We start from the raw sequence: 17461 nt of genomic DNA on the forward strand, positions 1-17461 counted from the left end.
TTTCTCAGGCAGCAGAAGCAGTGAAGGACAAATGCTGAAAACTGCTTGTCCCAGCTGTACCTTGCTGTCTCCAAATAAGTTCTGTGAGTATATATTGTGATGGACAGCCCCCTTATTTAACTGTATGTACTGGCTAAAAACAACTGTCTCTCTGATCAGTGGGCAGTTCTTGTCCATCAGGATCACCATAAAAATTCACAGGAGGAAGCTGAAGAGTCAAGTAATGACCTGCCTATTTCTGCCCAGCAGTGGACTCGACTCGAAAGTCCTGTGCGTTGTGTTGTGTTTTGTTTTGTTAAGTGGGCAGTGCCTACTAATAGTTCTTAACAATATGATTCAAGACCTGCACTCATCTAGTGCCTGCTGTAGTTCACTGTAACAGTGCAAAGTACTTTTCGATCAAAAAGTCTATTATTCATTTAAATATGTTTTCCCTCTAGCCTCAGCCTATTAAACATTCTGTTCTATGTTGCCTGCATTGATTGGCCAAAAAAAGTTTTATGTGGCCTGTCTTTAAAGAAGAGTTAAGAAACACTGCATCCTTACAGGTGATTCTAACTTTTCATCCAGCCAGTTACCATCATGTGGCAGTGATGGCAGATAGATTTAGGAGGGTTAGACAACTGGTGCTAGCAAGAACTGAACACACTGATACCTTTGGTGGGGAAGAAGAAAACACTAATTCCTTTGGTATGTTACAGTTTTGTATTTTAAACAACAATTTGGACTAAATCCAGGTAGAAGAATATTCCATTTGTTCTCATCTGTACTCAAAATTCAGAAGGCGAAACCATCATGAATTCAAAGCATCTTTAGCAAAGAATGAGGCAAAATACTCAGCATTCTCTAGCTTCTACTTCTTGCCTTGAGAGAGGGTAGGGTACTGGCTCTAAGAAATCTGAACAGCTTTTGGAAACGGGATCAGCTGATAGAACTTGAAATTCAGTCACCTGAGTTAAGGAATGGAGTTAGTTTATATTTCTTCTCAGGTAAAATAGTGCTTTTGTGTCTTAATCAGATATCTATACTAGAAATATTTTCCGAGTGCCTAGTGTTGTGGTTTAACCCCAGTAGGCATCTAAGCACTACACAGCTGCTTGCTCATTCCCCGGGAGTGGACTGAGGGAGAGAAACGGGAAAGTCGGAAAACTTGTGGGTTGAGATAAAGACAGCTTAATAGGTAAAGGAAACAAAGGAAAACAAAACCAAGAAAATCAACTGTTGATTAAAAAAACCCAAACCATACCACAACAACAACAAAAAAATCCTTCAGTTGTTCACTACTAGCTGACTGATGCCCAGCCAGTCCCCAGGCAATGACAGCCCTGGCAAACTCCACCCCCTCCTCTCTCTAGCTTTTCTTGCTGAGCATGATGTCATACGGTATGGAATACTGATGTATTATCAATACTGTTTTGATCACAAATCCAAAACATAGCACTACACCAGCTACTATGAAAAAAATAAATTCTGTCTCAGCCAAAGCCAGTACATGTAGTTGAAAGCCTTCAGTGTAAATGTGCATGGAGGCTTTTTATTTTAAAAAGAAACATTTACAGGTAAGTACTTTTTTTTTTTTTTTTTTTTTTTTTTTTAATGACAGGGTTGTAAAAGTAACAGTGAGTGAAATTATCTGAATACTTTCCAGGGACTTGGAGAACAAAATGGGAAATTTGTTCTAAGTTTAACTGGAAGATCCTAAAGCCAACAGAAATTTGGATCTCCAAAAGAAAAAGGGAAAAATAGAGTAAAAAATTTCATTTGTTTAGATAACTGAAAAAATAACAGATCTAAAAGAGGCCTGGGAATTAGCAGGAAGTTTGAGAAAATAAACAATCAGTAGAGGAAATGTCTTTTGAGGTTAAGCAGTATAGTGAGTAAATGCAAACTGGTCAACCTAGCTGAGATAGATTTACTGAGAAAATTTAAGCCAAAAAAGCAAAAGTCTCTTCAGCTAGATAAATAAAAATAGGGGAAGGAAGGAAGCTAGATACTTCTCATTAAAATGAAATAGAAGTCAAAGGTGATCTAGTCATGGCCGCAAGCTAGAGAAGACTGCCCTTGTCTTTGCAAAAGGTTAGTTGGGCTCCTCCAAGGAAGGGAGGTTTTTGACAGTGACAGTGAATTGCATAAATTAAATGTGCCTATGATGCCCTGTGGCTCTTTTTGTCATGTCTTCAGGAGCACTGTACACTACTAAATCCTTGGTCTCCGCAGAAGCAACAAACTTCTGTTACTTTGAATGCTGATTTTATAAAACTTCATTGTTCTTGCTGCTTGTTTATTTGCAATGTGGTTTCTGGATTGTGAGAGAAGTTTGAGTTCTTTGTGCAGTGTTACATCAGAAGGGTAAATGGGACCCTGAAAAGTTCTGCCCTAGATGTGAAAGGCCAGTACAAGTTACTGATGTTTCCCTTCCTGGAATATTACTGCAGAAGGGATTATGTCAAACTGAAGCACATATGGGAACCGTGGACAGTTAGAAGGGCTGTGAGATACTACCAAAGATACTTAGGAATTTGTAGAGCCCCCTCAAAATAACTTAGTGTGTTCCACGTGACCAAAAAGAGATAGGGAAGAGGTGTCTTACACGTGAAAATGTGCTAGTATAGGACTTCAGACAGTTTTCAGAAACTTCTTGGAAAAACCTCTTGTGTTACTGCTTTTTCTCTTTGGTGCCATCCGATCAAATTGTTGAATCAAAATAGAATTGTTCGGAAGCTCACAGAGTATTTCATTTTTCTCTATATGCATGATTCTGGATGGGTTGAAAAATGCATTTTAAATCCATTTTTCATTGGGAGATTTTTTTTCTTTTCAATCTAGTTTATAACCCAGAGATAATTTATTCTTTCTAGAGCTAGGAGACTATTTCAGAAACTATTTCAGTGCCAATAGATTTGGTCTCATAGGAGGACTTCAACAGAAGATAACATTAGTGATGACTGGAGCTTAGGTCCTGTAATTAAAACAAATGCTATAAAAATCTAAATTGTATATTCTGTCATTCTTGTAAGTACTTTCTCAATTCCTTAGCTTTAGAGAAGAGACACTTTCTTTGGGCCAGTGATTTAAATAAACCCTTCTCAAGACATATATTCTCTTCTGAGATACTAATGTTTTCCTGGTTCTTTTGTGGCAGGATTGTTAGCTGTTGTAAGCTTGGCTTGTTCTTGTAATGCAGTAGTGAGGAGTTCTTTTGCAAAGGTCTTTTTTCATCCTTCTAGCGTTTCCCCCCCCAGCAGTACTTCATAATTAAATTATCTACATTTATTGTGGGCACCATGCTAGGTTTATGGGGCTAGTAAAGATTTTTGTCATCTTTATCAAACATATGGCTAGTTAAGCTAACTTTCCGTGAACTGTACTTTATATTGAATGATTATCTTTTAAATTAGGTTGGGTCTGTAAATACTAATGCTGAGCGAAAGAGGCATATTTCTACACTTCTACCTCATTAACAAAAGGCTTGGGGAAAGGAAACGGTAACAAAATGATGGATTGAAGACAGCTTCCATGATGGGAATATGTATTACACTATGCAGAGAATCTTCTGGATAAATTAGTGCCAAATGAATTTCTGTTTTGATGGTTAATAAAATTATGTGCTCTGTTAAAAACCTCTGTCTTCTTGTAACTTCAATAATAGTTATAAATATGAGAAATTATATAAACTTTGTTGGAAAACAGTCTTCTATTCATCAGCTACAGACAGCCATTTTGGAAGTAGGCCTGTATAGCCATTTTCTAATCACTAAGGACTCCAAGGAGTTTTCTGGTCTTTTCTGTCTCCAAACTTTGTGTCAGCCTCAGCAACTTTCCTTAGTTTATAAGAAGGTAAAATTTGTCAGATACCACTATTGTATTAGGTGGTTCACTGGCTGAGTATATGTCTTAAACACTGGTAAACTGGCTTACTCTCAGTGAATTTGTAGCTTGTTATAAAAATATTTTACCATGAAATAAAATTGGCAAGTAGAAAATTGAGAGTATATAACACATAATCCAAAATTCATCTTAAAGTTATATTTACACGGTCTAAAAGATGTGATTTAATTTCTCAGAAACTTGGCAGGCAATTTAAAACACTTGTTACCTCCTATCTATGAAGGTGGTAGTATGGTCGTATTTTGAATATATTCACATTTCAAATAGAGTTAGTGTAACCAGTACTGTAGAGTTAGGTGACAACCCCCATTACGTATGAAGACTGGTGACTCAGTAATGGTGCTGTGGTTACTTCAAGAGCCAGTGTTGATATTTTATTAAAAGTCATGAGGAAGCAAAAATAGGCACATACAGGTAAAGCATGTTTAATATCAGTGGAGCGTGCAAGTGGAGTCTGTCAAAAATTGGGAGAGAAAGAGGATGGGGAAGAAAGGGAAAAAAAAAAAACAACACCAAACTTGCCATGCATTGAAAATGTTGAGGACTGTGACAATTAAATCATAATAAACAAGTAACTGAACATTTACTTGCTCTTTCAAAGCCGTATTTCATTACAGATTCTCCTCTGTGGTTCTTAGTACTGATGGTTAATTGCAAGTACTGAATTTCATCTGCAGCCTGTAGGTGATGATGCATGGCATTTACCTGCTGCTTGCCAGTTGCATCTGTAAAATTGCTCTAGATTCTCCATGTTATCTGAGAAGATAGCTTGTAGAGAGGAGTTGCCTGAATAATACGCTACTCCCAGTATGTTTGCACATAATACAGAAAGATTAAATGATTGGATGTGCTGGTTAACAATAATGGAATGTAAATGGATAAAGTTAGTCAGAAAAGTGTATAGGACCTGAGTCAATGTGTATGTCTCAGGAGAGATCTGGCTTGTCCTGTGAACTCTGGGTGTACTGCTGTTACAGTACAGTAGAGTTACACGCACATACTCCTCACCTGGTGAGTATTTCTGGTGCGGTATAGCAACATGTGTCAGCAAGATCTGAAAACAGTGTAGTCCCATAGACTTGGCCAAATGCTTCTGAATCCATGGCTTGCTCAGGCCAACATATTGGGAAACAAAAGTGCTGGGAAATAAAGGTGTTAGAGTAACTCATTCCAGTGGTATGACTTGTGGGGTTTTCTTAACAAGTTTTGCTGAATATGACTGTTGATTGCCTAGGTATTGCATAAGGCTTACCTCCTGAGGTAGATGCCCTTAGCATTATTTCTTGCTAAATATCTAATGTACGTGACAGCCTACTGCAGATGTTGAAGCAGTAATAAAGTACCTGATGCATTTGCTAGCTAATAAATGCTGCTTTTATATTTCTGCTTTCTTAATTAAAGTGACTAATATAAGATTTTGATTTTTATAAAGATTATGCTTGACAAAATGTAGTTTGTCTTTACAGGATTATGTTGGTGAAACTCCTATTCATAAAGCAGCACGATCTGGTAGTATGGATTCCATAAGTGCCCTTGTGGCTCATGGTGCGCAAATAGAGTAAGTGAGGTATTTTTTTGTTGTTGATTGTTGTGTGTTTGACTAACTAACTTAGACCAGTAAACATAGATACTAATGTCAGAAAAAAAAGTCAAAACAGTAGACATCTGATTAAAAGACAGCTAGACATGTTCAGCTGTAATAAGCCCAAGAGGTGTGGCATGTCTAGTAATAAAGTTTATTTTACTTAAGTAATACCAGTGTGCTACATTAGTATTGCATTTGTATCTGATGTATTAAAATATTTATCACACTTCTGTCAGATGACCCCAAATTGTACACTTTATTTAGCATGTAGTTATTTTTTTACAACAAATTTACACCTTGCACTGGTGAATAAATATAGACAACAATGCAAAAGCAACATTATGTGCAAAAGAGCATCTCGCACACTCTTCACAGTTAGCTTATTACTGTTTGTTAGTATATCGTGTATTTGCCGTGTTAACTTTTTTCTTTAAAGGTTTATGTACTGCAAAAAACATTGAGAAAATCTCACAAACTTTTGCAACTTACAGCATGGACAAAATGGATGCAGTTTTCACCTAGAAATGTTGAGTATAAGCTCTATGGCTTATAATAATGTAAATACTTTAGCAATTTGTTTTAATTAGAACTAGCCTTATTATCTTAAATGGTAACTAGTTACTGTATTTTAACCTGCAATATGAAACTTTGAAGTTGTAAATGAAATAAGAGTCATGTAGTTAATTTCTTGTTTTACCCTTTGGTTTCCATCTTACTGTTTTTGTAATGCTGCCCTGATAAATCTACCATAAAATTTAACTCTTTTCCATCCTATCATATTCAGGAAATATAGTACCTTTTAAGTTAATAGTAGTAGAACAGATTGCTTTATATGAAGAGGTTACTTCATAGAAAAATGACACTGAAATAATTTTCGCAGCTGTCTCAGTCAGTTACTGACAAGTTCATTAAATCAGTCTTAAATTTATAAATTCCCATTTTGCACTCTCTTTCAGATATCTTAAGATAAACTTGGATTTAAATTTACTGTGGAATTGAGCAAACCTTAATTATCATCATCAATTAGTATGTAATCTTGTGATTTTTACAAAGTATCCAATCAAAATAGAAGTTGTAGATCTGCATAAACCATGTGAAATAAGAGTCAGATGTAAAGAACAGGATGTGTTTACATCCATAGGACTTTAAATATAAATGGTAGAGTAGCTGAGGTTCAAGATGTGGTTGCAACTTTACTTGTAGAACTAAAACTATGCTTTTTAAACATTGTCTTTGCAAGACATAGGCAAAACATTTCTATAAAACAGGGAGAGTGGTATCTGCCTTTGACCAAAGCTATTTGCAGCAGAAGTAGCGTAGGTTTGTAGCAATTTCAGTCAACGGGAAATAATTTGAATTGTCGGTTTTCTAACTTAGAATTCCACCTGTGTTTCAGTAGGATAGACTTGTCACAAGTTTTATAGGTAGTTAAATATCGGATGCTATCCAGGAAGTGGTAAAATCAGGAATGCAAATGCAATAGGCTGGTGGAGCAACCCATCTTTAATCATATCAGGACTTGGCCCTATCACCTGAGAGAGCGAGGTGTTAACAGATGGAGGTGAAGGGGTTTTTTCTGTAGAATCTAGTCTCCTGGCTCATTATGTTAAATTAGGCCAAATCAGTGTATGTGCTTTTGACATTGATTAATTTTGAGATATCTGGCTTTGAAAGCTGGCCCCATATCTCTAATGTTGTTTTCCTGATTTTTCTAACATCTTGAAAACCTAGATGCTCCAGAAATTTTGACTCCTTTATTTTATGGCTTCAGTTAGAAGAAGAGGAGAGAGATTTTATCCATATATTTGAATTCTAATTTGTATATGTTAACTGAAATTATAATTGACTACATGTGACCAAGGCAATAATTTTATTAAATACAGAACTAAGCACTAACTAGAACTGAAGTGCTGATCTGTACTGATGATGAGTATGGCTCTTTTTATGGAGATCTTCTAATCCAATTTTTTCTTCTTCATACAGTTATGGTATCAAAATCTAGTTACGCAAAGATGCAGAGAATATCCCTTGTGACTGCAAATAGTGAAATATACTGCTTATACCCAATATGTATAATATGCATCAAGTATTGCACCATCCCTCTTTTAACAGAAAGTAGAACAGGGATGTTAAGATTTCATTATTACACAAACACTAGTAATCAGTAGTGTAATATTGCAATAAGTGCATTTTTTATTAATGAGTGATTATGGAAATATTGTTGTTAAAATGAAGTAACTTCAACTAGTGTAATCTTTGATATCAGCGTTTACAGTATTTCTACTTGAGTCACTCCTTGGTTATATTGGAAGCCAAAGCACATTGACAGTAGTCCAGTAGGATAAAAGTAAGAATTTTAGTTGGAATAAAATTGCCTCACTTGAATTGTTGTAGCTTACTTTATTTCAGGCTTGTTAGTGTATTGTTTTTTACAGAGAAATACAGCATGTTGCAGTCTCTAAATTTCATGAAGTTGTTGCATTGTTTTCCTAATTGATGAGAGAGAATTTGGGTCTCTATTCCTGTGTAAATTTTTAATAATATTAAAAAATAATTATTGTACCCTAGTGAAAATATTTTGATTTTTTTTGTGGTATTTACCTTCTCATTTTAGCTGAAGCATATTCTGTGCACTGTATGTCCTACAGCCATAAAAATGGTTGCTCCACTAACTATGGTATTCATGGACCCTTGAAGAGGGGGAAGCAGGTGGTCACAATGTCCTCATATGGGTGAAAAGGTTTGCTGTGTAACTGACTTTTTAATGTGGATAGTACCTTTTTAAAGTATCCATAATAACTGCTGGATTTTCACTAAAAAAGCATAATTATGCGATTTCTGTATGGTTGTGTATTATTTATCATGTTGACAAATGAGTGTCCACAGCTCTTTATGGAGGAAAAGCCTTCTTGGTGCCATGTTTTGTTTTGCTCTTTTACACTATTTTGTGAAATGCTGGGTATTAATGTAGTTACATAGATTGCATCACAGCATATATAAAAATATAAAATTCAGCTACAAACACAAAACACTTGAATTAAAAGAAAAATAATGAGCAGATGCAGCTGTTAATTATACTGATTTGAACTTCTTCCAGCTTCATACCTGTTTTTTTGCAGTTCACCTGAATATTATGTCCGCTTACTTCTGAATAAAAAAATTATTCCTGCAACTGTCACTTGGACAGTTGTATGTTCCTTAGTGATTTAATTTAAAGCTAGGAGAGAATTTTCAAACACTATTATCCTGGGATAAAGAGAAGTGGAACATGTGGGATGGATGTGGCTTGGTAACACATCCATCCTGTTGAACACAAGTACTTGTTTGCATCAGAGTTTCATTATCAACATGCTTGAATAGTAGCCCAGGAAAGCTTTTTATTTCCCTGCCAGAAATCTTAAGGCTTTTTGAAAAACTGGTTTGTCTGCTGTGGTGGGACGTGCAAGACCCAAAAGCGATACTTTCCTTTCTGGTTTCTTGTGCTCTGATCATGCAGGTTTGGGGAGAATAACTGACATGCTGGGATAAATATACCAGTGCATCTGTTTCTGCCAGGTGACACATTCATATCGTGATGTTGATCTAGTTTAGGCAGACGCTTCAGCTACTTTCTCATTAAAGCTGTCTTGGCCTACATTTGTATGTGTAAATTCATTCTTCCTATAATGCCAGAAATGTCCTATCTCTGGTATATAGTTTTTCAGTAAAAACTTTATTCTCATTCTTTGGCAGTGGCTTAATTTTAATTCTTCTTTGCATCATTAATTTCTTCTTTACAACTGTTCTCCATCTTCCATAACATAAATCTGTTCAATGTGAAGGTTTTTAATACTGCTGGATTAGCCCTTTGTGAAATGCATGGTAATATGTTTCTGTTTGAATTCTGTTTCATGTTTTAATTCTGACCACTCCTGTGATATTTCAGCTTTTGTTTCTTCTCATTTGTACTTTTCAGACTTCTTGACTTTGTGAAATTCAGTCACCTTTAGTGAAGAGGCAGAAGAGCGATGTGTAGTTTTAATGATGATAACACAGAAATCAGCCATTGCTTTGTGTCCTAAGCCTTCTATTCCATTTTGGTCTGGAGAGGAAACTGATATGTCCTGTTCTTTTGATGGTCTCAGGGTTCAGAGATCTCCATTAGTTTCTGGATTTCCTCCTGCCTTCTTAAACTCTTAACAGATTCTTGTCAATTTTTAACATCTGCTTGTTTTTCTTAACTAGCTAACTTTAACTACCAAACTTTTAATATTGAGTGCAGTCCATTTCTGGTGTTAATGTACTTGTGAAGTGCCATTACTATGTCATCTTTTCGCTTTAGAGGCTGTAGTGCTCCACTGATCCAGCAGAAAATAACCAACATCTTACTTCCTTATGGTCATTAACCTCATCTTGAGAAAAATGCTTTAGGTTCTTACTGATTATTTATTTAGGAATAGGATTTAGGTTCTTGTTCAATAGTGCACTTCTTATCTGTTAATTAGTATATTAGTAATCTGTTTAGTACTTTTCCAAACTCAGACCACTTCATACATGATTCTTTTTGCAAACGTGGTTGTCTGCTCTCCAAATAGCAGTTAAAGTGCTGGATTAATTACTGTTGTTGCATAATTAATTGCAGTATAGTTGAGGAAAAGATGTGGCTGTTCTTCTTTCATTGTATGTAACAAGCATTTTAAGGGCTGTCACTGTAGTCTCATAGTGCTGTTCTGCAGTCTGGAGGCCATGGGTGCTGGAGTTGATTCTTCCTTTCCTGCCTTATATAAATTCTTATGGAAAGGCAAAGTTAAAGTGTTTTGTACATTTCAGTGGCAAAACTGTAATTCTCCTGCAAAATGATTCTCCTACAAAATTTCTTCCATGTTTGGTTTCACAGTTGATTCCCATGCTTGTAGAGTAACTTAACATGGTATGTGGGAGGCTGTGACCATGAAGTGAGGCAGTAATTTGGATTTAGTCTCAAGGAAAGATTTGAAAATACTGAAGCAGAACACAAATGCATGGATAATTGATAAATCAAAAGGTGGAAGAGAAAGGCTCAGTCTTATAGTAAACCAGGATGGAAAAGGATAGTTTTCTGTTCCAGCCATTCTGAATAGTTGGAGGAAGCTGAGGCAGACTCCTACCACTGAGCTTCAGTTCAGTTTGAGGGTAGATTATTCTTAGTGGGGATGGAATAACAACGGTAGTTACTGACATCAGTTCAGAAATAAAGAACAATGTGAGAGGTTCTACTTTTTTTATGAATAAAGTTAAATCTTTTAATAAAGCAATGATATTTTGTGACCTTTCTGGGACATAAAGGAAGTTCACAGGATATGGGTCAGCTTCATAGGGGACCTTAGTCATTAGTGACAAGCCCTTGTGATTTATAGCACTGGTTTCTCAGCTTTTTGTAAGTCCAAAAGAGCTGGATAAAGAACATGGAAATATTACCAAGACTTTTAAATGAAGATAGCTCAGATTTCTGACAGGAATGTTGGGATTTTTTTTTTTTTTTAATTTTTTTTTTTTTTTTTTGGTTGGGAGTGATCTTCCTTCACATAACCTCTTACCCTTAAAATAAACCCTAGTATGATTTTTCAGGATTTTTCAGGATACTTGAAATATAAACCCTACTCCGAAAATAAGGCCTGGTTACAATTCATTTAAAAAGTCAATTTAAATAGTGCCCAGGCAGCTATACATGTAAAAAAGTACTAAGTTTTGGAGCAAAAATTAATATAAGACCCTGTCCTACTTTGGGGGAAACAGGCTATGATACTGTGCTAATGTTCGCTGTGCAGCTTCCTGTCAGGTTATTTTTTTCTGTAAGAAGCTATTACTGACAAGGAAAACGTAGATATGGTTAAGTCAGGTGGAGAACCCAAGTGTTACAAAGTGAAACTTGGCCAGAGCACAAGTTAGATACAGTGGAAGAAAAAAGGGTGCAGTATATTCCCAAATACAATAGTCTGATTAGTTCTGATAGTTAGTCCAGACATCGACGGTGGTGATGATGATCTGTATGGGTGCTGTGCTTGATCTGCTGATACTTTTTGACTGGATATGTGATGAAAGAATCACTAATTGCAATGTATTTGCTTTAACTTCTGCTGTGCTGATTTGGATTATTTTGCTCTTCTAGTTTGTGTCTTTTCAGTATAGTTGATCCTAGTTCAGCTAGTACCTTTGAACCTGGACAAAAGCTGCCAGGCAGTTGTGGAATGGCCTAGAACATGCTCAGGTTGGTCAGAGAAGTTTTCTAATATCTGTCAGGTGCTTCAGGTGACAAGATGTATCTCTTTGCACAGATACTTAACAAACCCTGGAGGATCTTTCCAGGTGTATCTTAGGGAAAATGTTACTCTTCTGTTTCAGCTTTTTTTCTTGGTATTTTGCTTGATATTGCTCACACATGGTAGATATTTTTTTTCTTTTAAATGGAGGAAAATCTAAGTTGAAAAAACTCTCTTGCGAAGCTCATTTAAATTGCTTTTGTGCACTTCAGCAGTTTCTTAATCCAAAAGATCCTCTGTCTGCTTGAGTAAGAGCATCAAGTTATTTTTGTCACAAAAAATAATTTTCTGTAGTTTGACAGGCTCCCGCTCTGTGCCATTACAGGAAAATAATTATTTCATCTAATACCTTTAGTCCTTAATATTTTTTTTCTCCTTTTCACAAAAAAAATACTTTAAAATGCATTTACCTCTTTAGTTTTATTCCTAAGCTCTATGTCCATGCCTTCTGTTCTAAATCTCTTGAAGTTTCTTCCATGTTTGGCACATTTGAGAGAAGCTTCCTGTCTTAATTTTTTTCTATTCTAGTCTATAATTGGTTTTCAGTTGGCTTGTTGAGGAGAAATAATGTAATTTTGTTTGTTACTAGAGGCATCTTGGCAGAATCTGCGTTGTAGGGCTGTTTATCTTTCCAAGAGAGAGTTTGCACTGAAACTTTCCTATTAAGCCTTCCATAAAGCTTTCCTCATGGTAAGCAACATTATCTACAATTCCTGGTCTGTTTCTAGAAACTTGATAGCAGCAGCAGCAATGATATTTCTCATTTTCATGAAGTTGGCTGGCTAAGTAACTCTTATATTGTCTTTGGATTTAAAGTGGCTGTAATACTAAAAAGATGCTTATTAGGAGTTCATTTTTGCTAGCGATCTGGGAAATATTTATTTTCATTTTAATAGGGAGGTCTTTTGTGTTATTGTAATCAGACTGTTGCTTTAAGAGTTACTATAGTCTTTCATACCTTCCTTTTATGAGCTGTGTTTAGGAATCACTTCTTACATAATGGGATATGAGTTTTAAAATATTGTTGATTGCTGATACCAGGCAAAGTCAGATAGGCCTATATTGTTCAAGCAAAAGTTTACTTGAAAATGTGAATTGTTTTTACAAGAGATATTAAAAATCATTCCACTGTTTGAGGTCTTCTTAAAGCACATAAACTGGAATGCAGATACAGCAATAAATCACTACCTAATAGTGATGCTTTTAATAATTGTAATGTTGCCTACCATGTTTAATGAATTCTTCTGCTAGCATTTGCTCAGTCCTGAGTTGAAGTATGTAGGAGCTGATAGAGCTGCATAATTTGTAGTGAACCTTGATTTTGATGTGGAAAAAAGTGGCTTCACAGAGAAGAGCTTCCTTCTTTCCAGGATATTCACCTTGTTACGATTTTGGAGAATGCTCTGAGAAACTTTACCATTGTTTTTAAAAGTCTAAAATTATTTCAGCTGCCGTATGTTTTGTTGTGAAATAAAAACGTGGCACCAACTTGTGCTTTTGTAGATGCCCAGTATGAAATTCTGGTATGAATTTTTATAGCCGTCTCCAGCAGTGACACACGTCTATTTAGTTAAGAACATTTTTCTCTTGGTATCTGAAAAAAAAGTTTGAAACTATTTTACAGCTTTTGTATTTGGACACCAAAGGGTTAAAACACTTAAAGTCTAGTATTTGAAAATCATTTTGCTTTAGAAATTTTAGACTAGTATACTGATGTTTATATAGGCAACGTTTTTTTCTTACTGTGGGCATTTTAGTGTTCTGATCTTTTTTTTTCTCTTTCTTCTTTTGTTTTGTTTTAATCCTTGTATCTGCTAATTTTTGTATAGGAATAGTTACTAATTCTTTCGAGGTACAGCCTACCAAATTTAAAGTAATTGAAGCCATGAGTTGACCGGTAATTTTAATCCATTCTATATAAATTTCAATGAAGAACTGACAGATTCGTTTCAGGATGAAAGTAATAATGCTTTAAAAGCATAAAAGGCTTAGTTTCTTGTTGTTAAGGTGGTCACATGATAATGGCTTACATATTGAATAATGTGCTACAGCACTTTATGTATGTTAATGTAACTTTTAATCTTAATGTTGCCTGCAAATATGTGATCCCTTATGATATAAGTTTCCTGTTTATGCACCATTGCCCGTTTAAATCAAACAGAAGATTCTGAAACTGTAAAAACTACACATTTCAATGTTTTACAGCTACGTAATTCGAATTGACTTGATTTTTTCAAGTAATCCTAGAAAGGGGGAGCATTCCATATAGAAACTGCTGAAACTGCCACAGGTGCTTCTCCGAAAACCTTACAGTTGTGGCATTGAATGTTCAGTATCGCTTCCTTTCTGCACACAAGGCATACTGTTGAGGTATTTGTTGCGGTGATTGGTTTTAATGCTAATCTAGGAATTCAGATATAGAATCTATAGATTTGCATGCTTTGCTTACCCTAATTTACATGTATCTACATTTTTATTTGTAAACTAACAATAGATAAGTTGAGATCAGTATTTTTTAACAGATATTACATTGATATACAAAAACTGTGGTTTATTTTCTTAGATTGTCGCATGGCATTAACAAAAACACAGTAAGCTGTAGGCGATGTAATCACTATTTAAAATTAAACATTTAGGGATTTTTTTGCATATATGAATGTTTTTTCAAAAAGATTTACTGTGACTTTTTGTGGCAAACATTTGTTTTGTTTTTCAAGGTATGTGACATTATAAGTGAAAAATAGCATATTTGAAATGTATTTCTGTGTTAAAGACACATAGAAATGTACTTGCTTTTTCCTCCAATAAGTATAAAAATATGAACAATTGAAACCACTGTAAGAAGCACAAGTCATCTTTTTTTTTTCTACAGATCCTTCTAAGAGTAAATTTTGTAAGTTATCTTGAAGTAAATCTTTCTTTCACAAAGGTAGCTATATTTAAACAATTCTATGTTTTGTTTTATTTGTGGGTTTTTGTTATTTTTTTCTTTCTGTAACTTAATCATGGTGGTAATGTCTTGCATATTTTGGGGGAGCTTGCCTCAGATTTTCCTTCCTTTAGTGAACTTCTTGAAACAACAAATTGTGGTTAGCTTGAAGTAGCTTTCGTTTAGGAGGTTGTTTTTATTAAACTGAAAGTTAACTTCATGATTCTGTACACCAATCCTGTTTGGTCTTATATTTATCTCTTTTGTTTTTGAACAAGAATTTAATTAAACTCAGAGACAGCATTTTTAAAGCCTTTCAGAAGGAAATGTAAACATCTGCTTCATCAGTGTGCTCTTTATAGCTGCTTTCATTTGGTACCAGGACTTTCAGATGAACTGAGCTTTTAAAATAGAGTTCTGATTATGTCAACCAAAGGGAGAAAAACAGATTTTTAAAAAGTCCTCTTCATTACGCGATTAGTTAGTTTTGAAGACTGACGGTGGACATCACTTGATGGAAGAAGAAAAGCGTGTTATAAGAATGCTGCTTTAAGCACTGTAGAAGTTGTGTGAATAAACGTACATAAAAAGTAAGAGATTTAATTCTTAAACTCAAAACATGCGTGATTATATTATTTTAAAAACACCTGTCACTACAGAACAATTCAACTGTTAAATATCATCAGTCAAGGAGCTTCAAGATTGCTTATTGATATCTGGACTTTCCTCAACTTTTCTCATGGATTTTTTTTCTATTTAGAATAACTTTAAAATACAAAAATATATCTTTTCGATTACATTTGTCTTTCTTCTTTTGCTTTGGAGTTAGCATCTCATACTTCTGTACTTCAAGAAAAACAATGTCTTTATCATTCCTGGATTTTAGCCTACAAGAGGGCTGAGGCTAAATAATATCATGCTTCATGATTTCAATTCGTTTCTAGTAATATGAATTACATTGAAATAATGAATAAAATATAAAGTAAAAAAAAAAAATGTGCTAAGTAAAAGGATCTTAACAGGAGTCATTCGTATTTCAAATATTTGAATTGCTTTAAATGTTGCAAGGTATGTGTTTTCTAAGCATCCAGTGAATTGACTTTCTGACCACTTACCAAAACTACGTTTAATCCTGGGCAAGGTTGAGTAAGGAATTTTTCTGTTGTTTGTCAGTTCTACCCTTCATGTGTGTTCCTGGCTGGAGTAGGTGCCAAAAAGGGAATTATATTTTTGGAGCTTAAGTTTTGATTTTCTTTAATACAGCTTTCCTACATCCTTCCACACCTTCCTTGCTGGTAGCTTCTTCCTTCATAAGGTCGTATTTGAAAAATACCAGTCTTGTTCTTTGCTTAGTCCTGTTTCAGTTAGGTAGCCTAGCTTAGAGAAAAACTCTGAAAAAGAACATAAGGTTGTCCTTAAGTTCTGCATCTTTATTGAGGGAAAGAAAAAAAGGAGAGAAGGAAAAAACACAAAACCAGCAGGAAATTTCCTTTATGTAGGCAGCTATGAGAAATGAAGATAAATACCTCTCAGGGTACATCTCTGACAGTGGAAGTAATTGAAAAATTACTTTAAAATAGTGATTACCTCTTTGAGTTCCTTGCCTGTTGATTTTGCAGTCCATGCCATATGTAGTCTACTTAATAGCCAAATGAATCTTCAGTTACTGCTCCTTTTCCCTTGATAATAATTTTACATATAATTGCAGCTTATAACCAAGGACTGTCATAGGGATTACTCTTAAGAGAAGGAACTCCTCTTATGTGTAGTTGGGCCAGTAAACCATTTCTGCTTTCATTCCTATAAGGGAGTCTGTTTACAGTAATGGTTTTTATATTCTTGACTCATGGGCTAAGCTGAGGCTGCTGCTTCATGTTCAGACATTGGCAGCATTTGAGGTGGACCATGCACTGTAGATGCAGTTACAGATGTGTTCACTGTTCCTTGTCACTGCTGCTGTGACAGGGTAGTACCACTCCAAGTCCAGATTGATGCTTTTAAAGAATGGTCTAGTAGATGCCCTGGCTTTTTAGTTCATTCAAGTACACCACTTCAGGGTTTCTAGAAGGACTGTATAAGACAGTGTTTTTCTGTCAGGCACTCAGAATTGTCACAATGATGACAGTATTTCTACATGTTTGGAAATTCATAAAACTATTCCAGTCTGGTAAAACTCTGTCATACCTATTAAAAGCATTTTCTTTCCTACTTTGTGCATGTTGCTAATTGAGTTATCTGTTTTTTCTTGGATTAGTTGCATTTTATTACAATAAGCTAGTATAGCACATCTGGCTCTTGCTGCCTTTTGTGTTCCCACTGCCAAATTTTCCCTGTAGAGAAGGCTAGAAAAATCAGCTAAAGAAAACTGGTGTTCTGGTGTTCCCAACAGGAGGGAGCAGGGAGAACTTAAACAGTTGTGTTCTCTTCTGTAGCAATTGGCCAGCCAGTTTCTAGAGTCATCTGGATCCTGTAATGTCCTTTAACTTTTTTCCCCCCTGTCTTTTGTCATTACTAACTTCTGAACACAGGAAGTTCAGTTGAAATTGGTATGCTAAGTTCAGACTAGGTTTTAAAGAGAGCTGTTTCTAAACTCTGAGAAGCAAGCATGTTACACCCAGTGTGCTTGAGTCCCTTTAAAAACTCTTCAGTACTTCCAAAATACTCCTGTAGAACAAGTACATCTTTGTCTGCTTGTTAATAGTAAGCTGTTCAGGAAGAGTTGCTAAGAGGACAGATCTAAAAATACCAAAGGTCATTACATTTTTAAATCTGGCAAACACT

General features: G+C 35.3%; 1 protein-coding gene across 2 annotated transcripts in view; it reads left to right on the plus strand.

The window, feature by feature from the left end:
• ANKRD10 (ankyrin repeat domain 10) overlaps positions 1-17461 on the plus strand; it is a 38642-nt gene that overhangs the window by 9866 nt on the left and 11315 nt on the right. For both annotated transcript variants that reach the window (XM_082043572.1, XM_082043573.1), the window contains exon 3: positions 5355-5446. In XM_082043572.1, coding sequence (XP_081899698.1) covers positions 5355-5446 — 92 coding nt within the window. The remainder of the gene's footprint in view (positions 1-5354; positions 5447-17461) is intronic.

The sequence above is a fragment of the Streptopelia decaocto genome (assembly GCF_964273445.1).
Source record: "Streptopelia decaocto genome assembly, chromosome: 1".
Taxonomy (NCBI): Eukaryota; Metazoa; Chordata; class Aves; order Columbiformes; family Columbidae; genus Streptopelia; species Streptopelia decaocto.